Consider the following 25724-nt stretch of genomic DNA (forward strand, 5'->3'; position numbering starts at 1 on the left):
GGCGCCAAGACAGGAAGTGCTTCAAGGCCCTACACAAAGATGGCGGCCCCGGCCCGGAAGTTCGCCCCGAGGCCACACTCAAGACGGCGCCGCCAGGACCGGAACTTAGCCCAGGCCACACTCAAGATGGCGGCGAGAGGCCCCCTCGCCTCAGAGAGGCGTTTATCCTGTTGCCTGACCTCCTCCCCGACCCGGACCCCCGCCCCGCGCCCGCAGCGCCGTCTCGCCGCGCCGCTTCCCGCTGTGGGGACGGGGCGGGGCGCTCGGCGGCGCCGGGCGCGGGCGGCAGGTTCGCGGGCGGCGGCAGGCACCGGCGCGGGCAGCCCCCTCTCGACCCCGCTGCGCAGGCGCAGGCGCGGGACCCCAGGCAGTCACCGCCCGCCCGCCCCGCCCCGCCCCGCTCCGCTCCCGGTCGGTCCCGCCGTGCCCCGGAGATGCTGTCGGGGCTGCGCCGCCGCCTCCCCCCCCCAGAAGCGACCCACGGCGGCAGATCCGACGTAGGGCTCTGCAGGAGATCGTCGCCGGGGTAAGCGGGGGCCCGGCGGGGGGGCGGCGGCGGCAGCTCTTCTGCCGCGGCCAGCGGGGCCTGCAGGCAGGGGAAGCGACAGGCAGGTTTCTCGCCTCTGCGGAGACACTCGCACCTGCGTGCCGCCGCCAGGAGAAGGGGCGGCGAGAGCGGCAGGCGGCAGGGCCGGGCTCGGATGTGCCCTGGCATCGCACCCCCCCCGCGGGGAGGGTCTGTGCCGCCTCAGGGACAGACGAAGCGGATCTTGCAGAACCCCTTTGTTCGCTCGTTGAGCTCGCAAGAGACACGAGGGGCATGAAATCCCAGGGCAGCTACGCCTGCCGGAGGGGTTGCAGGGAGAAGCAGCTGGGGGGGGGGTTTGCTCTCAGCCCCTTTGCCACCTTCCCCTCGGTTCCCTGGGACTCCGGGGAATCCCAGCTCCCCTTGGCTTCTCCGGGGGCCTCGCGGCAGGGTTTCGAAGTGTGGCGCTGAGATTTTCTGGCCTTGGAACTGATGGCTGTTTCGGGGCACGTCTCACCGGGCAGTCTGTCTTTTAACGCTTGCCGGGGCAGGAGAATTGCGGCGCAAGAAAGCAAAGGAAGCCCAGAGCCTGGAGTAGGCAGGCCCGGGCCTCTGGCGAGCCCAGGCCTTGCTGCTCGGTGCCGATTGTGCCCAGGGCTTGTTCCTCACCGTTCGGTTCCAAATGAGAGGGGAGCAAGAGGCAGAACAGCTGCTGCTGCTGCTGCTGCTGCTGCTGCTGCTGCTGCTGCTGCTGGGGCTGAACTGTCTGCGGTGCCCGGGGTCCGGGCAGGACTTGGCCCCGATGCCTGCATTGCTCTGCAGCGGCCAGGGAGGGGTCCCAAAAGTCATCCCCCGCCTGCTGTGCTGCACAGCAGGGGCTGGCTGGGCCGGTTCCTGGCCGGGGGAGCCCGGGGGAGGCCGTGCTGGGGCTGAGGGGCTGCTGCTCTCTGGGCCTCTCGGGGTTTGCCTTGGAATCCCAAAGCCTGGGCCTGCACGGGGGGGAGGAGGCAAAGGGGACTGTAAATTGGTCTGTTGTGGAGTGTTTTGGGGCCGAGTTAATGCTCTTGGCTTGTCGTGTGTCAGTTCCCAGCCTCCGTCAGGGCTTCCCGGGGAGCGTTGCTGCGGCTGCCGCCGCCGCCGCCGCCGGGAGAGAGAACTCCTTTGGGAAGCCGGGATAAAAACAGCAACTCTGTGAATCGCTCAGCTTTTCCTAGGGAAGGGCAGGTTTTAGGGAAGAAAGGCCCGTCCTCGCGAAAGGCGCCGCGGGTCTCGCAAGGGGGGGGCGCGGCTGCAGTGCCGTTCCCGGCCGTGTCCGCCAGGCGGCGACCGCGAGGCAGCGCCCGGCGGTCGGGGCGGGCCGGGAAGCGGAGAGCGGGAGTGTTTTGGCACTGCCGGGCTTCTCCGAGCTTAAATCCGGAGCCGGAGCTTTTTGTGGGACTGCACAGCGCAGCTGCCTGTGGGAATGACCCGGCTATTGCTCGGTGTACTCCTAACGACAGTGTCTTTTACTCCCTGTTCCCAGGCTGCCTCTTTCCCTTCGGTCGCCGTGGGTGTGCCGGACGCCTCTGGCAGGACTAACCCCGTGGCTTTGACGTCCAGCGTGCTGTGCTGTGTGTGCCTGCAGGTAAGAAAAGCTGGGAGTGCAGTCCCTCTGCTTTGGTTGCTGTGTCTCTTCGGGAGTGATTTTGGAGGGGAATGAGAGAGCGATTTGGTTTGAAGGGGACCTTTAAAGGGCACCCTGTCTTCCGTGGGCAGGGGCACCTTCCACTCTCATCCCCAGTTGGATGCTGCAAGTCCCATCCAGCCTGGCCTGGAACACTTCCAGGGATCCAGGGGCAGGCTCACCTTCCCTGTGCAGTGTGCTCTAATAGCTCTCCACTGGCATCGTGTAAAACTTTGTCAGCACGTTTTGTTCGAGGATGGTAAGCAGGACCTGGGTGAAAATGACTTAGGTGCAGAGGGAAATAATTCTCCTTTGAAGTCAAATGTATTGGGTTTTGCACGAGTCTCGTCTGCCTTCTGTTTGAATTGCTTTCTATTCTCGGCAGTTGTTTTAAATTAAACTTTTGTGTCTCCCCCCCAGTATCTTGTACAAGACAAAGCTACCTTTCCTCGTGGGAACGGACTGGCCGGGCTTTGGCAATCTGGCCCCTCGAAAGACTAAGTGACCTCTTCCAACAGGGGAAGACTTTCTGGCAAGCGGTGCCAGGAAGAACTGGAGTTTCTGGAGAATAAAAGCTGGAAGCGTGCCCCTGAAAATCCCCAGCCCTGGGTGGTCAGTGGTCTGACTTGCACGGACCGGTGGCCTTGGCCAGGAGCGGTCCTGCGGGAAGCGCCTTTGCCCAGGCTGTAATTTTAATTTCCCTTGGATGCTTGGCAAAGCCCCTCTGGGTGAGCCCCAGTGCCTGGCAGGAGCAGAGCGGGCTTGCAGGGAGGTATTCACCTGGTCAGCGTCAGGAACCATCCTACCTGAGGCCTCGGTGAGTGCTTTTTGGACGACTGGACGGTGAAGCTGTCTGTGGGAATGACCTGGCTATGGCTCAGGGTAGTCCTAATTAAGGTGTCTTTTACTCCGTGTTCCCAGGCTCCCTCTTTCCCTTCGGTCGCCGTGGGTGTGCCGGACGCCTCTGGCAGGACTAACCCTGTGGCTTTTATGTCCAACGTGCTGTGCTGTGTGTGCCTGCAGGTAAGAAAAGCTAGGAGTGCAGTCCCTCTGCTTTGGTTGCTGTGTCTCTTTGGGAGTGATTTTGGAGGGGAATCCCAGAGCGATTTGGTTTGAAGGGGACCTTCAAAGGCCAGCCTGTCTTCCGTGGGCAGGGACACCTTCCACTGTCCCCGGTTGCTGCGAGTCCCGTCCAGCCTGGCCTGGAACACTTGCAGGGATGGGGCAGGCTCAGCTTCCCTGTGCAGTGTGCTCTAATAGCTCTCCACTGGCATCGTGAAAAATGTTGTCAGCGTGTTTTGTTGGACGACGGTGAGCAGGACCTGGGTGAAAAGGACATTCTCTGAGGTGCTGGGAGAAGGAGGACTCGTGCGGGCACCTCCAGAGACAGCGGGAACAGGAGCGTGCTGCGGAGGAGGGAAATTCCAGGGGGTGGGTGCCGAGAAATTTGTCCTTCCCTCGCCCTGTGCTCTGCACTTAGCAGTGGGTCAAGTGCAGAAGTTTCCTGGGGACCCTGGGAAATGATGCCGGGTCTGCCAAGAAAAGTGGGGCCAAAGGAGCAGGACCTGGGTCTGCCAGCGTGGGAGAAACAAGGGACGGGTCATCCTCTGCCTCCAGGAGGGAGGGCAGCAGGAAAGGCCACGGACTAAAGCACTGAAGTGCCGTTCCCCAGGGAGCCCCTGCCCAGACCTGAACTTGCTTCTGCACTTGCTGTCCCTTTCCCAGCGGAGCCGAAGCGTCGGGTGCCGCTGCCGGGGGGATGGAGCTGCCAAGGACAAGCTGGGAGGGTGTTTGCGAGGGAAGGGGGTGGAAGGAGCTCTTGATGTGCTTTTTTTACTTCTTCATCCCACAGAATTGCCACGAGAGGAAATACTTCAGAGGGGCTTCCCTCCAGATAAGGCCTGAAGATGCCAGGAGGTTTCAGCCGGGAGGAAAGGAGCTGTGGAAGAAAAGCAGCCTAAAAACAGCCAGTGGGGATCATCAGGTTTTCCAGCCAAGAAGAACAAGGAGAGAGATGAGGGAATGGGGTTCCAATTCCTAATGCTTTGGTGGGTGCAGGAATGATTTCTGTGTGTTTTCCAGTCCCTTTGGATTCCTGGGATGATTTTAAAATGATGGCTTTAGCAATCAACTAAATCGCAGATGTTGTTTTTGAGAGGAAATGATGCCAAATGAATGCAGAGAGCATGGAATCATCCTGGGATCCTGGAGGGGTTTGGGTTGGAAAGGATCTCAGGGATCATCTGCTTCCACTCCCTGCCACAGGCAGGGACACCTTCTAATAGACATCCAGCCTGGCCTTGGCCACTTGCAGGGATGGGGCAGCCACAACTTCTCTGTGCCAGGCCACCTCCCCACCCTCCCAGGGAAGAATGTCTCCCTTCTGTGCAATCTTTCCCTTTCTTCTCTGCAGGAAGTGGGCTGGGACAAGGGAATTGGCTCCCACGAGGCCGAGGATGAGAGCGGGCTGTGCACAGGGGACAACTTCCACTTCCGAACGGGGAAGGGCCCCTTCGTGCCCACCCCTGGCAAACTGGGACAGAGTAACATCTGCCTGCAGCTGGCTGGAGTTCCCGTTGGCTCTGGGCTTTCTGCCCACGGGCCAGGGATCATGGCCAGAGTCCTTCAAACCTGGGGCACAGTGGCCTTCACACCATCCCTGCAGCCTGTCCAGGGCAGGCTGCTGCCCATCGGCCCCTGATCGCAGGTGGGTGTAGAAGTGATGGTGTTTAGGGAATGCTGATTGTATTTCCCTGACTTTAGCCATGTGGTCATTAAAAAGAAAAAAATAACAAGTCTGTGGAAATGCCCTGCACGTGGGAGCTTGCGGCGCTCTGGGTTAAATCTTGGCTCTCTAACGTTAAAACTGTGGGTGAGGGGCGGTGGCCGAGCAGGGCCAGCGGCGGGGCCGGACGGGGCCGGCCCGGGGGTCCCTTCCCCGCGGGGTCGCAGCCGCGGGACCCGCCCCCGCCCCGCGCGGCCCCTCCCGGCGCGCCCCGCCCGTCCTTGGGGGCTGCGGCCGCTCCCGGCGCTGCCGAGGCTGCCGGGGAGGGACCGGCCTGTGCTGGGGGCACGGGGTTCGTTCCTTGGGGTCGAGGGCGGCAGCGGGAGCGGCGCTGCGGGGCGGGACGGGCGGGAGGGGCCGGGGGAGGGCGGGGAAGCCGCGGCGGGGCCCGGGGGCTGCACCTCTCTGGCTTCGCCACTGGCTTTGCAGACATTTGCCACCTTCAGAGGAGGCACAAATCCCCGCGGAGCTGAGCGAGGGGTGCGGGGAGTGCAGCGAGCTGGGGCGGGGCTGTGACCAGGGCAGGGTGTGCGCAGTGCCCCAAAACCCGCACCCAAAACCAGCCCGGAACAGCCCCGGAGCCCAGAGCGAAGCGCCGCGGGATCGCGCCGGCCCCGCCCCTCGGCCCGCCCAGGCCCGCCCCCCGGCTCGCGCCGCTCCGCCCGGCCCCGCCCCTCGGCCCGCCCAGGCCCGCCCCCCGGCTCGCGCCGGCCCCGCCGCCCGGCCCCGCCCTGCCCGCCCCCAAGAACCCCGCCGTCCCCGCTGCCCGCCCCGCTCCCCTTCTCCCGGGAGAGCTCCCGGCCGGGCCGTGACCGCGGAGCTCCCACCCGCCCTTCCCCGGCCCCAGCAGCGCCCGCCGGGGCTGCGGCGGCGGCGGGAGCCGCGCGGAGGGAACGGGGAGCGGGGCCGCGCCGAGGGGCGGGGCCGGGCTGAGCGGGCGGGGCGGGGCCGCAGGGCCAGGCGGGCTGGGATTGGGCGGAGGCGCTCGAGTGCTGATTGGGCAGCGCTGCCGGCCCGCGGTATAAAGGGCCGGCGGGGCAGGTGGGGGCGGTTGTGTGTGAGGGCTGAGGGTGCGGCCCCGCTGCTGCCCGGGCTGCGGAGGGGAGAGCGCCTTGGCCGCTGGGTTTGTGCACCGGGGCTGCCGGGGGCGTTTTGGGGCGCCTTGTGCTGGGCGGCGGGGGCCGGGTAAGCCCCTTACCTGCCGGGTAACCCCGGGGGGAGCCGTGGCGGGGCTGTGGGGCTGGTGCTCACTGGGTGTCTGAGGGTTTGCTTTGGAATCCCAAAGCCTTTCCTCGTGCAGGGTTTTGAGGAAAAAGACTGCTTTAACTTGGTTTTTTGGTGCAGCGTTAATGCTTTTTGCTCGTTCTGTGTCCATTTGCAGCCTCGCTCGTGGTTTCCCCTGGTGTGGAGGCGAGTTGTGCTTCCTGCTGGGAGAGAGAACGGCCTTGGGAAGCTGCTCCATGAGCCACAGCTGTGCCGAGCCCGGCAGTCTGTCCAGGTAAGAGCAGGGCTTCTACTGCCCGTGAGGAGCTGGGTTTGCTGTTGGAAGATAGAATGTGCCTATGCCTTTAAATGCAAGGACAGGCAGAAGCCGGGAGGGACCCTGAGCAGGTTTGGTGGCACGACAGCAGTTTGAAAAGACCTTGACTGTGGGAGAAATGTCCGGGAAAAACGATTCCTTTTTTGCAAGGAGGCAGTTTGCAAGGACAGGGGGGTTGCTGTGCTCTCTAGCAAAAATACTGCCCTTGGGATGTCCAGGGTGAGGAAATGTTGGCCACGTGTGGGCTGGAGCAAAGGTGTGTGGGTGCCTGAGTGTGACAGCCGTGGGTGTGCAGGAAGGGGGTTCTGGTGCCATTGGAGCTGCCAGGGAGCCAAAAAGGGCACAGTTGTCTGAAAAAGGCAAAACGTTTTAGCTTCTGTTGACACCTGTGCCAAAGGAGATGCAAATTTTCCCTTTCTCATCTGCAGACTTCACAAAGCTCCCCAGGAAAGGAAGCTTTAGATTCCTTCCCAGCTTTATGCTAAAGGTTTCCTTCCTCCTGTCTCAGCACCCTTTCTGCTGTTGGGAGAGCACAGGGCAGGTGGAGAGGATCCCCAGGCATCTGCAGGCACAAGGGACTCGTACAACTGCGATTTTCCGCCAGCCCTTGTGAGAGGGACTTCCAGGATACTCTTGGGAATGTACCAGCTCTCCTGCTGAAGCTTTTCTATGGAATATTTGAACACAAAGGGTAAAACGAAAGTCAGGTCTGTTCTGGAGTATGTTACACTTGTGCAAAACTCCTTTCTTCTGTTTATTTTCTGTTCTGAAAAGCACAGTCTGGGGTTCCTGGGCACTTCCTATTGAGTGATTCCATGAAAATAATTTTGTACTGAAAGGGGAAAGGAGCTGTCTGTGGGAGGTCAGGTGTCCATGATAAAAGCTTTATGCTTTTCAGTCAGATAAGCCTTAAAATATCTCACAGTGTATAGGAATGCCTGGCTTCTAAAATTCACAGCTGAGTCTTAGAGGCTTCTCTGAAGAGCTGATTTCAGGCAGCTGAATTGCCCCCCAGGAGGGACTCTGTGCCTGCTCTCCCGTGGCTCCAAGGGATCTCTGGCCCTTCACGCCGGCACCGAGATTTTCTCGGGAAGGGCCTCAGATCTCCGGACCAGTCTGGGACACAGGCAAGATCCCCCTGCATTTTGGGACCAAATTGGCCCCTGGAGGGACAGTGCTGTTGGTGCCCCCCGGGTTGGGGCACCCCGAGGACTCCAGCGCGCACCGAAAGGATTATTCGGGGAGATCCTCGGGGTGCCCGGCCCTGGGGAGCTCAAAGCAAGGTCCCTGCCATGGATTCAGGCATTGCTGAGAGTATCCCAGGGGTCCCTGTCCCTGCTAGACAGGGAGCTCTCTAATGGGCTGTAATTGGGTTCTAAAAGTGGTGCTCCAAGTGCCAAACAAGTGTGGGATTGGGATTAAGAAATGAGCAGTGAGGGTGCAATTGGCTGTTTTCTCTGGAATGTGACTGTAAGAGTTGCAGGAGTGCCAGGTGTGTGTTCCAGTCCCCAGCATTTGGTTTGCACATGTCCTGGTCAGACACAAGTACAATTTCCTCAGTCCTGAACACAGCAGAATGAGAATTATGGACTGGCAGTGTTAAGGTGATTGGTGTGACAGGGGTCAAACTGGGAAAACATTGGGGAATTCCTCAGTTTGTGTTTTTGCCAAACTCACCCAAACCTCTGCTAGGAAGTGATGGGCTGGAAAAGTTGAGGCAGAAATGGAATTGAAAACTGGGGCTCTTGACACTGTAATTGCTGAAACTAAATGTGTCCAAGCAGCAGCTCTTGTTGTGCAGGGAATAACTCCTGTCAGCAGCAAGGCCCCCACTGAAGTGGCAGCTGCAGTTGTTCCTGTGGTGTGGGCCAGTGGAGCTGCAGGAGAGTGGAAGAGGGCAGAACCTGTAGGTGTTACCCCTGATGTGGGATCTCTCCAGGTAAGGTCAAGCCAGTATCCTTTAAAATCAGAATGCCAGACTAGATTGGTTGCAGGAACAGCTGAATTTGCTCCTCCTGGTTTGCTTGTAGGACGTGAATGCAAGAACCTGCCAAGAAAAGCAATGGCCAAGGGGATTGATTAGTGCAGGACCTGAGAGAACCCCCTGGAATGACAACCTGGAGTACTTTCCAGTATTGGGTTTAAAAGAGGGTCTTTGCTGCATCTCCTTGATCAAGGAAAGCCAAGAAACCTTTGCTTTTGCAGGAGAAAATCTGGAAAGTGGGCAGGAAGAAGAGAAGCCCCGTGACTCCTCCCTGAGCCCCAGACAGCCCATGAACTGCCTTGCTGGGAATGGTGGGATGGGCTGGACTCTGCATTGCTCCCTCGGGATGTGTGGTAAGACTGTTATGGCAACTTTTCCAACCGCCTGTAAGAATTTGCTGCCTTGGCTAGATGGTGCAAGGGCAGAAGCAGCTGAAGCCTTCCCTGAGGAGAGCTCTGGGTCTGCCAGACCTCTCAGAACTGTTGGAAGCATCTTTGGTGGGGAGGGCAAACAAAGGCCAAGGTGTGCAGTGACCCCCCTGAGAAGGGACTTTGAGTTAATGGCATCCCTGCAAGTGAACTTTGTGGGCTGTTCCCCCTGTAGGGCAGCTGATAGTCCCAGCTGCAGTGATGTGAAGAACAGTTAAAAAAGAGCCCCCAAAGCTGGAAATCCTCCTGGAGGCTCTTGGCAAACAGAGTTTGCTGAGTTCCCCCTGACAGAAGGACAGTGATAGCTTTTGAGTGCTGGTAGATCCTTTGAATAGGTAGCCTTGAGTGTGTCCTTGTTGCCCCAGTAGGCCTTGTCCAACTCCCCATCTTCCAGGAGATCTACATATTGAAGTTTCAAATGCTCTCCCTAACCCTTTGCTGGCTTGAGGCTCTCCCCTCAGGAACTGCAGGAACTCCTGGTGCCGCCTGGGCCGATGGATTGGACGCCCCAGCCCCTCCGTTCCTGCCCAGCCACTGGGGCCGTGTCCAGTGGTGGCACTGCCAGCCCTGCAGGTGAAGTGGGAAGGGCCTTTGCAGGTCTGGTGGGTCACATTTATAGCAGGTAAAGTTGCAGAAAAAGGACGTGGGGTCTGTTATTCTTGAGTTCAGAAAGCTCCTTTTGGTTGGTGAGCAGGACAAAGTGGATCCTTCAGAGTTCCCATCTGTGTTTGTGTCTCAGCCTGTGTTAGGATTCAGGGCTGTCAGTTGTTGTCACTGAGGAGTCAAACTGTGCTTTAAGTAATGGGACGCTGGCTTAGTGGACAAGTGTCAGGAAAAAATGGGGAATGATATGTGCATGTTGAGATGTAACAAGAGCTAATCCTTTTTGCAGTGGGATGGAGCCTGGAAAGTGCACAGAACTGAGCCCAGGGATTGAAAGGGACCAAGCAAGGGAGGTGAAGAAAGAAGGAAGAAGGGAAGTGAGGCAGCAGGCAAGCAGCACCAAGTTGCTGTGTAAGCAGGTGAGTTGTGTTGAGGTTCCTCAGGCAGGCACTGAGGACTTGGAGGGCTCCAGACAGAGCAGACCTGGGAAGGCCCTCGGTGAAGCCCCTCAGAAACCTGAAGCCCCTGGGCCTTTTGGGGAGCCTGAGCTATTGCAACCCTGGGGATGGCTTTGGTTTCCTTCTCTCCTCAGAGTAAAACTCTGTGGGGGAGTCTGTGATCTCCCTGACTTTTGTGTCATAACTGAAACTTGGAAGGAAGTTGACCTTGTGTCATTTCCCAACTGACTTGGCCGGGTTGAACCAGCAGTGCCAGATTGTTGTAGTGTGCAGGGTGTTGTTTGTGTCTGAGCAGTTTGGGGTTGATTTGCCAAGGGAGGCCGTGGAATGTTATGGTGTTTTTGTCCCAATATTTGGCGGCAGTGCCCTTGATGAGTTGATTTCTGCCTCACTCCCTGATATCTGAGTTAGGAGATGTACCAAGAACTGGGAGTTTTTGCAGTGGGATGTTCCCTAGAAAGTGCATGGAGCTGAGCCAAGGAACTTAAAGGGACTGAGCAAGCAAAGTCAAGAAAGAATGAAGAGGGGAACTGAGGCAGCAGCCAAGCAGCATCAGGCTCCTCTACAACCAGGTGAGTTGTCTTGAAGTTGATAAGGTGGTCACTGAGAACTTTGGGGGCTGCAGGCACAGGTGACCACCAGAGACCCCCGATGGAGCCCCTCAGAGACCTTATAAGGGTTTGTGTAGATGGGAACAGGTGTTGGGAATGTCCTGAATGTGCAACAGGAATGCAGGGAAGGAAAATGAGCCCTCCTGTAATGCTGACCCCTCCCATCAGCTGCAGTGGAGACCCCTCCGTGTGCCCTTTGGGAGCGGATTGCCAGGACCCCCGTGGGGCTGGGATCATGGCAGGGTGTTGTAAGCAAGGAATGCCTGGCTTCTAAACCTCACCAGCTGAGTCTTAGAGGCTCCTTTGAAGAGCTGATTTCAGGCAGCAGAATTGCCCCCCAGGAGGGACTCTGTGCCTGCTCTCCTGTGGCTCCAAGGGATCTCTGGCCCTTCACGCCGGCACCGAGATTTTCTCGGGAAGGGCCTCAGATCCCCGGACCAGTCTGGGACACAGGCAAGATCCCCCTGCATTTTGGGACCAAATTGGCCCCTGGAGGGACAGTGCTGTTGGTGCCCCCCGGGTTGGGGCACCCCGAGGACTCCAGCGCGCACCGAAAGGATTATTCGGGGAGATCCTCGGGGTGCCCGGCCCTGGGGAGCTCAAAGCAAGGTCCCTGCCATGGATTCAGGCATTGCTGAGAGTATCCCAGGGGTCCCTGTCCCTGCTAGACAGGGAGCTCTCTAATGGGCTGTAATTGGGTTCAAAAAGTGGTGCTCCAAGTGCCAAACAAGTGTGGGATTGGGATTAAGAAATGAGCAGTGAGGGTGCAATTGGCTGTTTGCTCTGGAATGTGACTGTGAGAGCTGCAGGAGTGCCAGGTGTGTGTTCCAGTCCCCAGCATTTGGTTTGCACATGTCCTGCTCAGACACAGGTCCAAGTTCCTCAGTCCTTAACCCAAGAGAGGGAGAATTAAGGACTGGCAGTGTTAAGGTGATTGGTGTGACAGGGGTTAAACTGGGAAAACATTGGGGAATTCCTGAGTTTGTCTGTTGGCCAAACTCACCCAAACCTGTGCTAGGAAGAGATGGACTGGAAAAGTTGAGGCAGAAATTAAATTGAAAACTGGGTCTATTGAAACTGTAATTGCTGAAACTAAATGTGTCCAAGCAGCAGCTCTTGTTGTGCAGGGAATAACTCCTGTCAGCAGCAAGGCCCCCACTGAAGTGGCAGCTGCAGTTGTTCCTGTGGTGTGGGCCAGTGGAACTGCAGGAGAGTGGAAGAGGGCAGAACCTGTAGGTATTACCCCTGATGTGGGATCTCTCCAGGTAAGGTCAAGCCAGTATCCTTTAAAATCAGAGTGCCAGACTGGATTGGTTGCAGGAACAGCTGAATTTGCTCCTCCTGGTTTGCTTGTAGGACGTGAATGCAAGAACCTGCCAAGAAAAGCAATGGCCAAGGGGATTGATTAGTGCAGGACCTGAGAGAACCCCCTGAAATGACAACCTGGAGTAGTTTCCAGTATTGGATTGAAAAGATGGCCTTTGCTGCCTCTCCTTGATCAAAGAAAGCCGAGAAACCTTTGCTTTTGCAGGAGAAAATCTGAAAATCGGGCAGGAAGAAGAGAAGCCCCCTGACTCCTCCCTGAGCCCCAGACAGCCCATGAACTGCCTTGCTGGGAATGGTGGGACGGGCTGGACTCTGCATTGCTCCCTCGGGATGTGTGGTAAGACTGTTATGGCAACTTTTTGAATAGATGGTGCAAGGGCAGCCTTTAAGCAGCTGAAGCATTCCCTGAGGAGAGCTCTGGGTCTGCCAGATGTGTCAGAACTGTTGGAAGCATCTTTGGTGGGGAGGGCAAACAAAGGCCAAGGTGTGCAGTGACCCCCCTGAGAAGGGACTTTCAGTTAATGGCATCCCTGATGGTGAACTTTGTGGGCTGTTCCCCCTGTAGGGCAGGTGATAGTCCCAGCTACAGTTATGGGAAAAATGGTTAAAAGGGAGCCCCAAAAGCTGGAAATCCTCCTGGAGGCTCTTGGCAAAGAGAGTTTGCTGAGTTCCCCCTGACAGAAGGACAGTGATAGCTTTTGAGTGCTGGTAGATCCTTTGAATAGACAGCCTTGAGTGTGTCCTTGTTGCCCCAGTAGGCCTTGACCACCTCCCCATCTTCCAGGAGATCTACATATTGAAGTTTCAAATGCTCTCCCTAACCCTTTGTTGGCTTGAGGCTCTCCCCTCAGGAACTGCAGGAACTCCTGGTGCCGCCTGGGCCGATGGATTGGACGCCCCAGCCCCTCCGTTCCTGCCCAGCCACTGGGGCCGTGTCCAGTGGTGGCACTGCCAGCCCTGCAGGTGAAGTGGGAAGGGCCTTTGCAGGTCTGGTGGGTCACATTTATAGCAGGTAAAGTTGCAGTAAAAGGACCTGGGGTCTGTTATTCTTGAGTTCAGAAAGCTCCTTTTGGTTGGTGAGCAGGACAAAGTGGATCCTTAAGAGTTCCCATCCGTGTTTGTGTCTCAGCCTGTGTTAGGATTCAGGGCTGTCAGTTGTTGTCACTGAGGAGTCAAACTATGCTTTAAATAATGAGACCCTGGCCTGATGGCCCAGTGTTAAGAAAAAAGGTGGAATGCTCTCTGAGTGTTGAGATGTAACAAGGGCTAATCCTTTTTGCAGTGGGATGGAGCCTGGAAAGTGCACAGAGCTGAGCCCAGGGATTGAAAGGGACCAAGCAAGGGAGGTGAAGAAAGAAGGAAGAAGGGAAGTGAGGCAGCAGGCAAGCAGCACCAAGTTGCTGTGTAAGCAGGTGAGTTGTGTTGAGGTTCCTCAGGCAGGCACTGAGGACTTGGAGGGCTCCAGACAGAGCAGACCTGGGAAGGCCCTCGGTGAAGCCCCTTGGAAACCTTCTAAGGGTGGGTGTGTATGGTGATAAGTGTTGGGAAATGTCCTGAATGTGGAACAGGAATGCAAGGAAGGAAAATAAATCCTCTCCTAATGCTGCCATATCAGCTGCACTGGAGACACCTGTGTGTGCCCTTTGGGAGCTGATTGTCAAGGCACCCGGTGGGCTGGGATAATTCAATATCATAGAAATAAAAGATTGCCTGGCTTATAAAAGTTGTAAATTGAGTCTTAGAGGCTCCTTTGAAGAGCTGATTTCAGGCAGCAGAATTGCCCCCCAGGAGGGACTCTGTGCCTGCTCTCCCGTGGCTCCAAGGGATCTCTGGCCCTTCACGCCGGCACCGAGATTTTCTCGGGAAGGGCCTCAGATCCCCGGACCAGTCTGGGACACAGGCAAGATCCCCCTGCAGTTTAGGACCAAATTGGCCCCTGGAGGGACAGTGCTGTTGGTGCCCCCCGGGTTGGGGCACCCCGAGGACTCCAGCGCGCACCGAAAGGATTATTCGGGGAGATCCTCGGGGTGCCCGGCCCTGGGGAGCTCAAAGCAAGGTCCCTGCCATGGATTCAGGCATTGCTGAGAGTATCCCAGGGGTCCCTGTCCCTGCTAGACAGGGAGCTCTCTAATGGGCTGTAATTGGGTTCTAAAAGTGGTGCTCCAAGTGCCAAACAAGTGTGGGATTGGGATTAAGAAATGAGCAGTGAGGGTGCAATTGGCTGTTTTCTCTGGAATGTGACTGTGAGAGCTGCAGGAGTGCCAGGTGTGTGTTCCAGTCCCCAGCATTTGGTTTGCACATGTCCTGCTCAGACACAGGTCCAACTTGCTCAGTCCTTAACCAAAGAGAGGGAGAATGAAGGACTGGCACTGTTAAGGTGATTGGTGTGACAGGGGTTAAACTGGGAACACATGGGGTAATTCCTGAGTCTCTCTCTTTGCCAAACTCACCCAAACCTGTGCTAGGAAGAGATGGACTGGAGTCTCTGATCTCCTGGGCAGTTGTCCTGCATGACCTGGGAGCCTCTGGGATTTGACTGGCCTGGGCAGACAGGGAGCAGTTTGTCCTGTGGAGCTGGGCTGGGTTTGTTGAGGATGCCTTGGGAGGCAGGGCTGGAGAGGCTCCTCTGTTGGCTGTAGTGGTGGAAGGTTGTAGCAGCAGGGCTGGAGCCTTCGCCCTCCTGCTCCCCCCCGTGAGCCCCGCCGGGCCCGTGCCCTTGGCAATGGAGGGCCCCCCATTGCTGAGTCAGCGGTTCCGGGGGCCAGGAGGGATGGGATCAGGATGCCGAGCTCCGCCCAGGGCCAGGGCTGCCAGTGTTCAACCATGGAGGGAACTGAAAGCACAGGGAGATGGAGGCCAAGCTGCAGCACAGGGATGGGTGAGAAAAGACCCTGGTCCTCAGGTGGAGCTTTGAATTCCCTGGAAAAATGGATCCTGTCAGATGGATCAGGCCCTTGTGGGTGCTGGAGCAGAGGCCTCTGTCATTTATGGTCACCCTGAAAGGTTGCAAGGACAGCAAGTTCTGACTGCAGGATGAGGTGGCAAACAAAGTGAAGTGGTCCAGAGAAAAGCTGAGGCTAAAATTGGTCCTGTGCCAGAGCAGCCTCGTGCAGTGCTTGTTGCTGTCCCTGAGTGTCCCATTGCAGTGGATATTTCCAAGGGTGCCTTGTGCTGGGGAGCACTGGGGCAGTTCCCTTTCCCTGGGCAGGGCAGGCAGGGCACGTTTCCCCCCTCGAGGGTGGCTCCACAGTCCCCCCCTGTGCCCTGGGAGCGTGGCAGAACACCTGGACCCACTGTCCTTGCCAGAGAGGGCACAAGGGATGGTTGGATGGGGGAGGGAATGGCTCAGGGAGTACAAGCACCATTACAATGAGTAGGGCAGCACCTGGAAAGGAAGGGGGGAGTTAATCCAGACAAAATCCAAGCACCTGCCCAAGCTGTGATATTTTTAGGAACTCAGTGGTGCTGTGCTCCCCAGGAAGTATTGCCCAGGACTAGGCAGGAGACTTCAGGCTCTGTCACCCCCAGAGCAAGTGTCCAGGGGCAGGCAGTGGGGAGGCAGCTCTGTTGTTGAGGATGGGGTTATTTTCTCTGCTTTATTTTGTCTCCAGAGATATTCTACCCATTAATCCAAACTGACTCCATCTCCTAACTCTCTGAAGAGGTTTTCTGCTTTTTGTGGGAGGGTAAGGTTTGGGTTCTAACTATAGAAGAGCCAACAAAATAAAGGCTTTGTGGCAAACAAATGGTGTCTCCCAAACTCTTTGTACTTCAAATAGATGCCTTTATTCTTAGTTTTTTCTTATTGGTATTCTCAAGGTACTTAATACCCTGTCTACAGTTATTTATTTTGGCTTCTCTTTTTTATTTGTTACAGAGTTGATGTGACTGACTTCTTTTTGAAATGCAGCAGTGCTCTCAAGGATATTTCCCCCCCACTCCTGGGCTTGTGCAGGGCTGTTGAGTCCGTGTGTGCCACTGTTCTTGGCCCAGGGGGACCGAGTGACATTTGGAACCAAACCTGGGGACTTGAACTCTAGGAATGTTTCTGTGTCTTTGAATTTTAAATTACACATGAAGCAGAAATATGTTTGTGTTTTCCAGGTTATATTGTCATGAAAATAGAAATGCATCATTGGATCTTACTCCTCTGAGGGCAAACCACCAGACTGATCATTTCTTAGTCCATCAGACCCAGTGCCAGGAACTCAGAGGGCTGTTTGTGTGCAAATGTGCTGAGTGGTGGTGGCCCCCGTGAGACTGTGACCAGCTGGAAATGTGTGTGTGTGTGTGTGTGCAGAGCTGGGCTGGATCCCTTGGGATTTGGCTCCCAGATCCCCCCCAGCCTTCAGGAAAACCAGAGGCCACCGAACCCTGAGGGAAGGGAGTCCCATTTGCAGAAGGGTTTGTAGATTGGGGAAAAGCTCTCCAGAACAAAGCCTGTGTTCCAAACCCCTTCAGGCCAAAGTCAAGGAGCACAAACCCTGGAGTCATCAAGTTATGAAGTTTGGTTCAAACCATTTCCTAATAAGTCAGTTTTAATGAAGTGTTAAAAGGAGAACTTAAATAAGGGTAATTTCTGATGGAGAATAATGGGAAGAAGTGGTTTAAGTTCCCTAAACATGTTTTATATCAGTCCATGGTTATTTAATTGAGCATTGTTTGGAATTTTTCTTTTTGCATTGTTCCTGGTGTGCTTTTCTCTATCTAAGGGATGTTTGGAGGTCATTTTGATTGCTTGAAGGTTTTTAATGTCAGTGCTGGATTGGGGTGGACAGTCATTGTAACATGATTTAGAGTTGGATGCATTTTATTCTGTGTGCCCTGTTTGATGTCTCGTGTTCAGCGAGTGACTGGTCAGAGTTTGGCCCAAGCCTTTGTTTTTCAGGTGAAAAACCCGAAGGGGGAATTGTAGTTGCAGCTTTGCCCTTGAGCTGCAGCTGGAGCCTGGCCAAAGAACAAGGCAAAGCTCCCTGGGGAAGGAAGGGGGAGCCAGAGAAGAAAAGCAGCTGCAGCCAGAAAGGTGGGTTTGGGCGGGAGAAGAGGGGCTGTGACCCAGCAAGGGGCTCTGGAGGGCTCTGGGGTCTCTATAGGGGCTCTGGGGTCTCTATAGGGGCTCTGGGGTCTCTATAGGGGCTCTGGGGTCTCTGTAGGGGCTCTGGGGTCTCTGTAGGGTCCCTGTAGGGGCTCTGGGGTCTCTGTAGGGTCCCTGTAGGGGCTCTGGGGTCTCTGTAGGGGCTCTGGGGTCTCTATAGGGTCCCTGTAGGGGCTCTGGGGTCCCTATAATGGCTCTGGGGTCCCTATAATGGCTCTGGGGTCTCTGTAGGGGCTCTGGGGTCCCTCTCCTGGCTCGGGGTCCCTCTCCCTGCCGGCACAGGAGCTGCTGCCGCCCCAGCAAGAGGCAGAGGAGTCGCTGCCCAGAAGCAAGAACTCACTGAGAGCTGAACTGGGGCCGTGTGGGCAGGGCCAGAGGGGAGCAAAGGAAGGGATTTGTTGCTAAGAAAAGAAATAAAGTTTGGGTCATTTGTTGGGGAGATTTGTGTCAGTTTCTGATCATTTTTGGGGGTTATTTTTTGTGAGTTTCTGGTCATTTTTGGGGGAGATTTGCCTGACGGATCATTTTTTAGGGGAGATTTGGGTCAGTTTTGGGTCATTTTTTGGGGTTGTTTTTGGTAAGTTTCTGGTCATTCTTTGGGGAGATTTGGGTGAGTTTCTGGCCATTTTTGGGGGGAGATTTGGGTGAGTTTCTGGCCATGTTTTTGGGGAGATTTGGGTGAGTTTCTGACCATGTTTTTGGGGAGATTTGGGTGAGTTTCTGGCCATGTTTTTGGGGAGATTTGGGTGAGTTTCTGGCCATATTTTGGGGAGATTTCGGTGAGTTTCTGGCTATTTTTTTGGGGAGATTTGGGTGAGTTTCTGTCCATGTTTTTGGGGAGATTTGGGTGAGTTTCTGGCCATGTTTTTGGGGAGATTTGGGTGAGTTTCTGGCCATTTTTGGGGGGAGATTTCAGTGAGTTTCTGGCCATTTTTTGGGGAGATTTGGGTGAGTTTCTGGCCATGTTTTTGGGGAGGTTTCGGTGAGTTTCTGGCCATGTTTTTGGGGAGATTTGGGTGAGTTTCTGACCATTTTTTTGGGGAGATTTCAGTGAGTTTCTGGCCATTTTTTGGGGAGATTTGGGTGAGTTTCTGACCATTTTTTGGGAGAGATTTGGGTGAGTTTCTGGCCATTTTTGGGGGGAGATTTTGGAGAGTTTCTGGCCATTTTTTTGGGGAGATTTGGGTGAGATTCTGGCCATGTTTTTGGGGAGATTTGGGTGAGTTTCTGACCATTTTTTTGGGGAGATTAGGATGAGTTTCTGGCCATGTTTTTGGAGAGGTTTTGGTGACTTTCTGTCCATGTTTTTGGGGAGATTTGGGTGAGTTTCTGGCCATGTTTTTGGGGAGATTTGGGTGAGTTTCTGTCCATGTTTTTGGGGAGATTTGGGTGAGTTTCTGGCCATTTTTGGGGGGAGATTTGAGTGAGTTTCTGGCCATGTTTTTGGGGAGATTTGGGTGAGTTTCTGGCCATGTTTTTGGGGAGATTTGGGTGAGTTTCTGGCCATTTTTGGGGGGAGATTTGGGTGAGTTTCTGGCCATGTTTTTGGGGAGATTTGGGTGAGTTTCTGGCCATTTTTGGTAGGAGATTTCAGTGAGTTTCTGGCCATTTTTTGGGGAGATTTGGGTGAGTTTCTGGCCATGTTTTTGGGGAGGTTTCGGTGAGTTTCTGGCCATGTTTTTGGGGAGATTTGGGTGAGTTTCTGGCCATGTTTTTGGGGAGATTTGGGTGAGTTTCTGGCCATTTTTGGGGGGATATTTGGGTGAGTTTCTGACCATGTTTTTGGGGAGATTTGGGTGAGTTTCTGGCCATGTTTTTGTGGAGATTTGGGTGAGTTTCTGGCCATGTTTTTGGGGAGATTTGGGTGAGTTTCTGGCCATTTTTGGGGGGAGATTTGGGTGAGTTTCTGGCCATTTTTGGGGGGGAGATTTGGGTGAGTTTCTGACCATTTTTTTGGGGAGATTTGGGTGAGTTTCTGGCCATTTTTTGGGGAGATTTGGGTGAATTTCTGACCATTTTTGGGGAGATATTTGGGTGAGTTTCTGGCTATATTTTTGGGGAGATTTGGGGGAGTTTCTGACCATTTTTGGGGGGAGATTTGGGTGAGTTTCTGGCCATGTTTTTGGGGAGATTTGGGTGAGTTTCTGGCCATGTTTTTGGGGAGATTTGGGTGAGTTTCTGTCCATGTTTTTGGGGAGATTTTGGTGAGTTTCTGGCCATTTTTTGGGGAGATTTGGGTGAGTTTCTGGCCATTTTTGGGGGGAGATTTGGGTGAGTTTCTGGCTATATTTTTGGGGAGATTTGGGTGAGTTTCTCACAATTTTTTTTGGGAGATCTGGCTGAGTTTCTGACCATTTTTTTTGGGGAGATTTTGGTGAGTTTCTGACCATGTTTTTGGGGAGATTTTGGTGAGTTTCTGTCCATTTTTTGGGGAGATTTGGGTGAGTTTCTGACCATGTTTTTGGGGAGATTTGGGTGAGTTTCTGGCCATTTTTGGGGGGAGATTTGGGTGAGTTTCTGGCCATGTTTTTGGGGAGATTTGGGTGAGTTTCTGGCCATGTTTTTGGGGAGATTTGGGTGAGTTTCTGGCCATTTTTGGGGGGAGATTTGGGTGAGTTTCTGGCCATGTTTTTGGGGAGATTTGGGTGAGTTTCTGGCCATTTTTGGGGGGAGATTTGGGTGAGTTTCTGGCTATATTTTTGGGGAGATTTGGGTGAGTTTCTGACCATTTTTGGGGGGGAGATTTGGGTGAGTTTCTGACCATTTTTTTGGGGAGATTTTGTTGAGTTTCTGTCCATGTTTTTGGGGAGATTTTGGTGAGTTTCTGACCATTTTTTTGGGGAGATTTGGGTGAGTTTCTGGCCATTTTGTTGGGGAGATTTGGGTGAGTTTCTGGCCATTTTTGGGGGGAGATTTTGGAGAGTTTCTGGCCATTTTTTTGGGGAGATTTGGGTGAGATTCTGACCATTTTTTTGGGGAGATTTGGGCGAGTTTCTGACCATTTTTGGGGGGAGATTTGGGTGAGTTTCTGGCCATTTTTTTGGAGAGATTTTGGTGAGTTTCTGGCTATATTTTTGGGGAGATTTGGGTGAGTTTCTGGCCATGTTTTTGGGGAGATTTGGGTGAGTTTCTGGCCGTTTTTGGGGGGAGATCTGGCTGAGTTTCTGTCCATGTTTTTGGGGAGATTTTGGTGAGTTTCTGGTTATATTTTTGGGGAGATTTGGGTGAGTTTATGACCATTTTTGGGGGGAGATTTGGGTGAGTTTCTGACCATTTTTTTTGGGAGATTTGGGTGAGTTTCTGGCCATTTTTGGGGGGAGATTTGGGTGAGTTTCTGGCCATTTTTGGGGGGAGATTTGGGTGAGTTTCTGGCCATTTTTGGGGGGAGATTTGGGTGAGTTTCTGGCCATGTTTTTGGGAGATTTTGGTAAGTTTCTAACCATTTTTGGGGGGAGATTTGGGTGAGTTTCTGGCCATTTTTTTGGGAGATTTGGGTGAGTTTCTTGCTATATTTTTGGGGAGATTTGGGTAAGTTTCTGGCCATTTTTTTGAGGAGATTTGGGTGAGTTTCTGTACACGTTTTTGTGGAGATTTGGGTGAGTTTCTGGCTATATTTTTGGGGAGATTTGGGTGAGTTTTGGGTCACTATTTTGGAGAGATTTGGGTGAGTTTCTGTCCATTTTTTGGGGAGATTTGGGTGAGTTTCTGTCCATTTTTTGGGGAGATTTGGGTGAGTTTCTGGCCATGTTTTTGGGGAGATTTGGGTGAGTTTCTGGTCATGTTTTTGGCGAGATTTGGGTGAGTTTCTGACCATTTTTTGGGGAGATTTGGGTGAGTTTCTGGCCATTTTTTTGGGGAGATTTGGGTGAGTTTCTGGCCATTTTTGGGGGGAGATTTGGGTGAGTTTCTGGCCATTTTTTTGGGGAGATTTGGGTGAGTTGCTGGCCATGTTTTTGGGGAGATTTGGGAGAGTTTCTGGCCATTTTTGGGGGGAGATTTGTGTGAGTTTCTGGCCATTTTTGGGGGGAGATTTGGGTGAGTTTCTGGCTGTTTTTTTGGGGAGATTTGGGTGAGTTTCTGACCATTTTGAGGTGGAGATTTGCGTGGAGATTTGCGTGAGTTTCTGACCATTTTTGGGGAGATTTGGGTGAGTTTCTGGCCATGTTTTTGGGGAGATTTGGGAGAGTTTCTGGCCATTTTTGGGGGGAGATTTGGTTGAGTTTCTGGCCATTTTTGGGGGGAGATTTGGGTGAGTTTCTGGCTATATTTTTGGGGAGATTTGGGTGAGTTTCTGGCCATGTTTTTGGGGAGATTTGGGTGAGTTTCTGTCCATTTTTGGGGGGAGATTTGGGTGAGTTTCTGGCCATGTTTTTGTGGAGACTTTGGTGAGTTTCTGTCCATTTTTTGGGGAGATTTTGGTGAGTTTCTGGCCATTTATTTTGGGAGATTTGTGTGAGATTCTGGCCATGTTTTTGGGAGATTTTGGTGAGTTTCTGACCATGTTTTTGGGGAGATTTGGGTGAGTTTTGTCCATGTTTTTGGGAGATTTGGGTTAGTTTCTGGCCATGTTTTTGGGGAGATTTGGGTGAGTTTCTGGCTATATTTTTGGGGAGATTTGGGTGAGTTTCTGACCATTTTTTGGGGAGATTTGGGTGAGTTTCTGACCATTTTTTTGGGGAGATTTTGGTGAGTTTCTGACCATTTTTTTGAGGTGATTTCGGTGAGTTTCTGACCATGTTTTTGGGGAAATTTGGGTGAGTTTCTGTCCATGTTTTTGGGGAGATTTGGGTGAGTTTCTGACCATTTTTGGGGGGAGATTTGGGTGAGTTTTTGGCCATTTTGTTGGGGAGATTTGGGTGAGTTTCTGACCATTTTTTTGAGGTGATTTCGGTGAGTTTCTGACCATGTTTTTGGGGAAATTTGGGTGAGTTTCTGTCCATGTTTTTGGGGAGATTTGGGTGAGTTTCTGACCATTTTTTGGGGAGATTTGGGTGAGTTTCTGGCCATTTTTGGGGGGAGATTTGGGTGAGTTTCTGGCCATGTTTTTGGGGAGATTTGGGTGAGTTTCTGACCATTTTTGGGGGGAGATTTGGGTGTTTCTGGCCATGTTTTTGGGGAGATTTTGGTGAGTTTCTGGCCATTTTTGGGGGGAGATTTGGGTGAGTTTCTGACCATTTTTTTGGGGAGATTTTGGGGAGTTTCTGGCCATTTTTTTGGGGAGATTTTGGTGAGTTTCTGGCCATTTTTGGGGGGAGATTTTGGAGAGTTTCTGGCCATTTTTTTGGGGAGATTTGGGTGAGATTCTGGCCATTTTTTTGGGGAGATTTGGGTGAGTTTCTGACCATTTTTTGGGGGAGATTTTGGTGAGTTTCTGGCCATTTTTTTGGAGAGATTTGGGTGAGTTTCTGGCCATGTTTTTGGGGAGATTTGGGTGAGTTTCTGACCATTTTTTTGGGGAGATTTGGGTGAGTTTCTGGCCATGTTTTTGGGGAGATTTGGGTGAGTTTCTGGCCATGTTTTTGGGGAGATTTGGGTGAGTTTCTGGCCATGTTTTTGGGAGATTTTGCTGAGTTTCTGACCATGTTTTTGGGGAGATTTGGGTGAGTTTCTGGTCATGTTTTTGGGAGATTTTGGTGAGTTTCTGACCATGTTTTTGGGGAGATTTGGGTGCGTTTCTGACCATATTTTTGGGGGGAGATTTGGGTGAGTTTCTGGCCATTTTTTTGGGGAGATTTGGGTGAGTTTCTGTCCACGTTTTTGGGGAGATTTGGGTGAGTTTCTGTCCAAGTTTTTGGGGAGATTTTGGAGAGTTTCTGGCCATTATTTTGGAGAGATTTGGGTGAGTTTCTGGCCATGTTTTTGGGGAGATTTGGGTGAGTTTCTGACCATTTTTTGGGGGAGATTTGGGTGAGTTGCTGGCTATTTTTTTGGGGACATTTGGGTGAGTTTCTGGCCATGTTTTTGGGGAGATTTTGGTGAGTTTCTGTCCATATTTTTGGGGAGATTTGGGTGAGTTTCTGGCCATTTTTTTGGGGAGATTTGGGAGAGTTTCTGGCCATTTTTTTGGGGAGATTTGGGTGAGTTTCTGGCCATGTTTTTGGTGAGATTTGGGTGAGTTTTGGATCATTATTTTGGAGAGATTTGGGTGAGTTTCTGTCCAAGTTTTTGGGGAGATTTTGGAGAGTTTCTGGCCATTATTTTGGAGAGATTTGGGTGAGTTTCTGGCCATGTTTTTGGGGAGATTTGGGTGAGTTTCTGACCATTTTTTGGGGGAGATTTGGGTGAGTTTCTGGCTATTTTTTTGGGGACATTTGGGTGAGTTTCTGGCCATGTTTTTGGGGAGATTTTGGTGAGTTTCTGGCCATTTTTTTGGGGAGATTTGGGTGAGATTTTGGCCATTTTTTTGGGGAGATTTGGGTGAGTTTCTGGCCATGTTTTGGGGGAGATTTGGGTGAGTTTCTGGCCATGTTTTTGGGGAGATTTGGGTGAGTTTCTGACCATTTTTTTGGGGAGATTTGGGTGAGTTTCTGGCCATGTTTTTGGGGAGATTTGGGTGAGTTTCTGGCCATGTTTTTGGGAGATTTTGCTGAGTTTCTGACCATGTTTTTGGGGAGATTTGGGTGAGTTTCTGGCCATGTTTTTGGGGAGATTTGGGTGAGTTTCTGGTCATGTTTTTGGGAGATTTTGGTGAGTTTCTGACCATGTTTTTGGGGAGATTTGGGTGAGTTTCTGACCATATTTTTGGGGGGAGATTTGGGTGAGTTTCTGGCCATTTTTTTGGGGAGATTTGGGTGAGTTTCTGTCCACGTTTTTGGGGAGATTTGGGTGAGTTTCTGTCCAAGTTTTTGGGGGGATTTTGGAGAGTTTCTGGCCATTATTTTGGAGAGATTTGGGTGAGTTTCTGGCCATGTTTTTGGGGAGATTTGGGTGAGTTTCCTGCTATATTTTTGGGGGAGATTTGGGTGAGTTTCTGGCTATTTTTTTGGGGACATTTGGGTGAGTTTCTGGCCATGTTTTTGGGGAGATTTTGGTGAGTTTCTGTCCATATTTTTGGGGAGATTTGGGTGAGTTTCTGGCCATTTTTTTGGGGAGATTTGGGAGAGTTTCTGGCCATTTTTTTGGGGAGATTTGGGTGAGTTTCTGGCCATGTTTTTGCTGAGATTTGGGTGAGTTTTGGATCATTATTTTGGAGAGATTTGGGTGAGTTTCTGTCCATGTTTTTGGGGAGATTTGGGCGAGTTTCTGGCCATTTTTGGGGGGAGATTTGGGTGAGTTTCTGGCCATTTTTTTTGGGGAGGTTTTGGTGTGTTTCTTTCCATGTTTTTGGGGAGATTTGGGTTAGTTTCTCGCTATATTTTTGGGGAGATTTTGGTGAGTTTCTGACCATGTTTTTGGGGAGATTTGGGTGAGTTTCTGTCCATGTTTTTGGGGAGATTTGGGTGAGTTTCTGGCCATTTTTGGGGGGAGATTTGGGTGAGTTTCTGGCCATTTTTTTGGGGGAGATTTGGGTGAGTTTCTGGCCATGTTTTTGGGGAGATTTGGGTGAGTTTCTGGCCATGTTTTTGGGAGATTTGGGTGAGTTTCTGACCATGTTTTCGGGGAGATTTGGGTGAGTTTCTGTCCAAGTTTTTGTGGAGATTTGTGTGAGTTTTGGGTCATTATTTTGGAGAGATTTGGGTGAGTTTCTGGCCATGTTTTTGGGAGATTTGGGTGAGTTTCTGACCATGTTTTTGGGGAGATTTGGGTGAGTTTCTGGCCATGTTTTTGGGGAGATTTGGGTGAGTTTCTGGCCATTTTTTTGGGGAGATTTGGGTAAGTTTCTCACCATTTTTGGGGAGATTTGGGTGAGTTTCTGACCATGTTTTTGGTGAGATTTGGCTGAGTCTTGGGTCATTATTTTTGAGAGATTTGGGTGAGTTTCTGACCATTTTTGGGGGGAGATTTGGGTGAGTTTCTGGCCGTCTTTTTGGGGAGATTTGGGTGAGTCTCTGTCCAAGTTTTTGGGGAGATTTGGGTGAGTTTCTGGCCATGTTTTTGGGGTGATTTGGGAGAGTTTCTGGCCATTTTTGGGGGGAGATTTGGGTGAGTTTTTGGCCATTTTTTTGGGGAGATTTGGGTGAGTTTCCTGCTATATTTTTGGGGAGATTTGGGTGAGTTTCTGACCTTTTTTGGGGGGAGATTTGGGTGAGTTTCTGGCCATGTTTTTGGGGAGATTTGGGTGAGTTTCTGTCCATGTTTTTGGAAAGATTTGGATGAGTTTCTGACTATATTTTTGGGGGAGATTTGGGTGAGTTTCTGGCCATTTTTTTGGGGAGATTTGGGTGAGTTTCTGACCATGTTTTTGGGGAGATTTGGGTGAGTTTCTGGCTTTTTTTTTTCGGAGATTTGGGTGAGTTTCTGACCATGTTTTTGGGGAGATTTGGGTGAGTTTCTGGCCATGTTTTTGGGGAGATTTGGGTGAGTTTCTGGCCATGTTTTTGGGGAGATTTGGGTGAGTTTCTGACTATGTTTTTGGGGAGATTTGGGTGAGTTTCTGGCCATTTTTGGGGGGAGATTTGGGAGAGTTTCTGTCCATGTTTTTGGGGAGATTTGGGTGAGTTTCTGACCATTTTTGGGGGGAGATTTGGGTGAGTTTCTGTCCATGTTTTTGGGGAGATTTGGGTGAGTTTCTGACCATTTTTTTGGGGAGATTTGGGTGAGTTTCT

General features: G+C 52.7%; 1 protein-coding gene across 11 annotated transcripts in view; it reads left to right on the forward strand.

Moving 5' to 3' along the window:
• The window catches only part of LOC127476609 (uncharacterized), a 32346-nt gene continuing 6622 nt past the window's right edge, over nt 1-25724 (forward strand). The window contains exons 1-16 of one of the 11 annotated variants that reach the window (XM_051799725.1): nt 1-526; nt 2049-2150; nt 2610-3006; nt 3111-3212; nt 4042-4237; nt 4603-4896; nt 6356-8453; nt 8545-8851; nt 9388-9499; nt 9819-9948; nt 11726-11863; nt 11955-12261; nt 12763-13336; nt 15802-16947; nt 17251-17995; nt 21599-21739. In XM_051799725.1, the coding sequence (XP_051655685.1) occupies nt 8238-8453; nt 8545-8851; nt 9388-9499; nt 9819-9948; nt 11726-11863; nt 11955-12032 (981 nt within the window). In that variant the 5' untranslated portion in view covers nt 1-526; nt 2049-2150; nt 2610-3006; ... (2 more) ...; nt 4603-4896; nt 6356-8237 and the 3' untranslated portion in view covers nt 12033-12261; nt 12763-13336; nt 15802-16947; nt 17251-17995; nt 21599-21739. The other 10 variants (XR_007906671.1, XR_007906676.1, XR_007906675.1 and 7 more) reach the window with 10 other exon arrangements.

Source organism: Manacus candei, unplaced genomic scaffold (genome assembly GCF_025592945.1).
Source record: "Manacus candei isolate 608988 ecotype Guabito, Panama unplaced genomic scaffold, ASM2559294v1 h1tg000050l, whole genome shotgun sequence".
NCBI classification, from domain to species: domain Eukaryota; kingdom Metazoa; phylum Chordata; class Aves; order Passeriformes; family Pipridae; genus Manacus; species Manacus candei.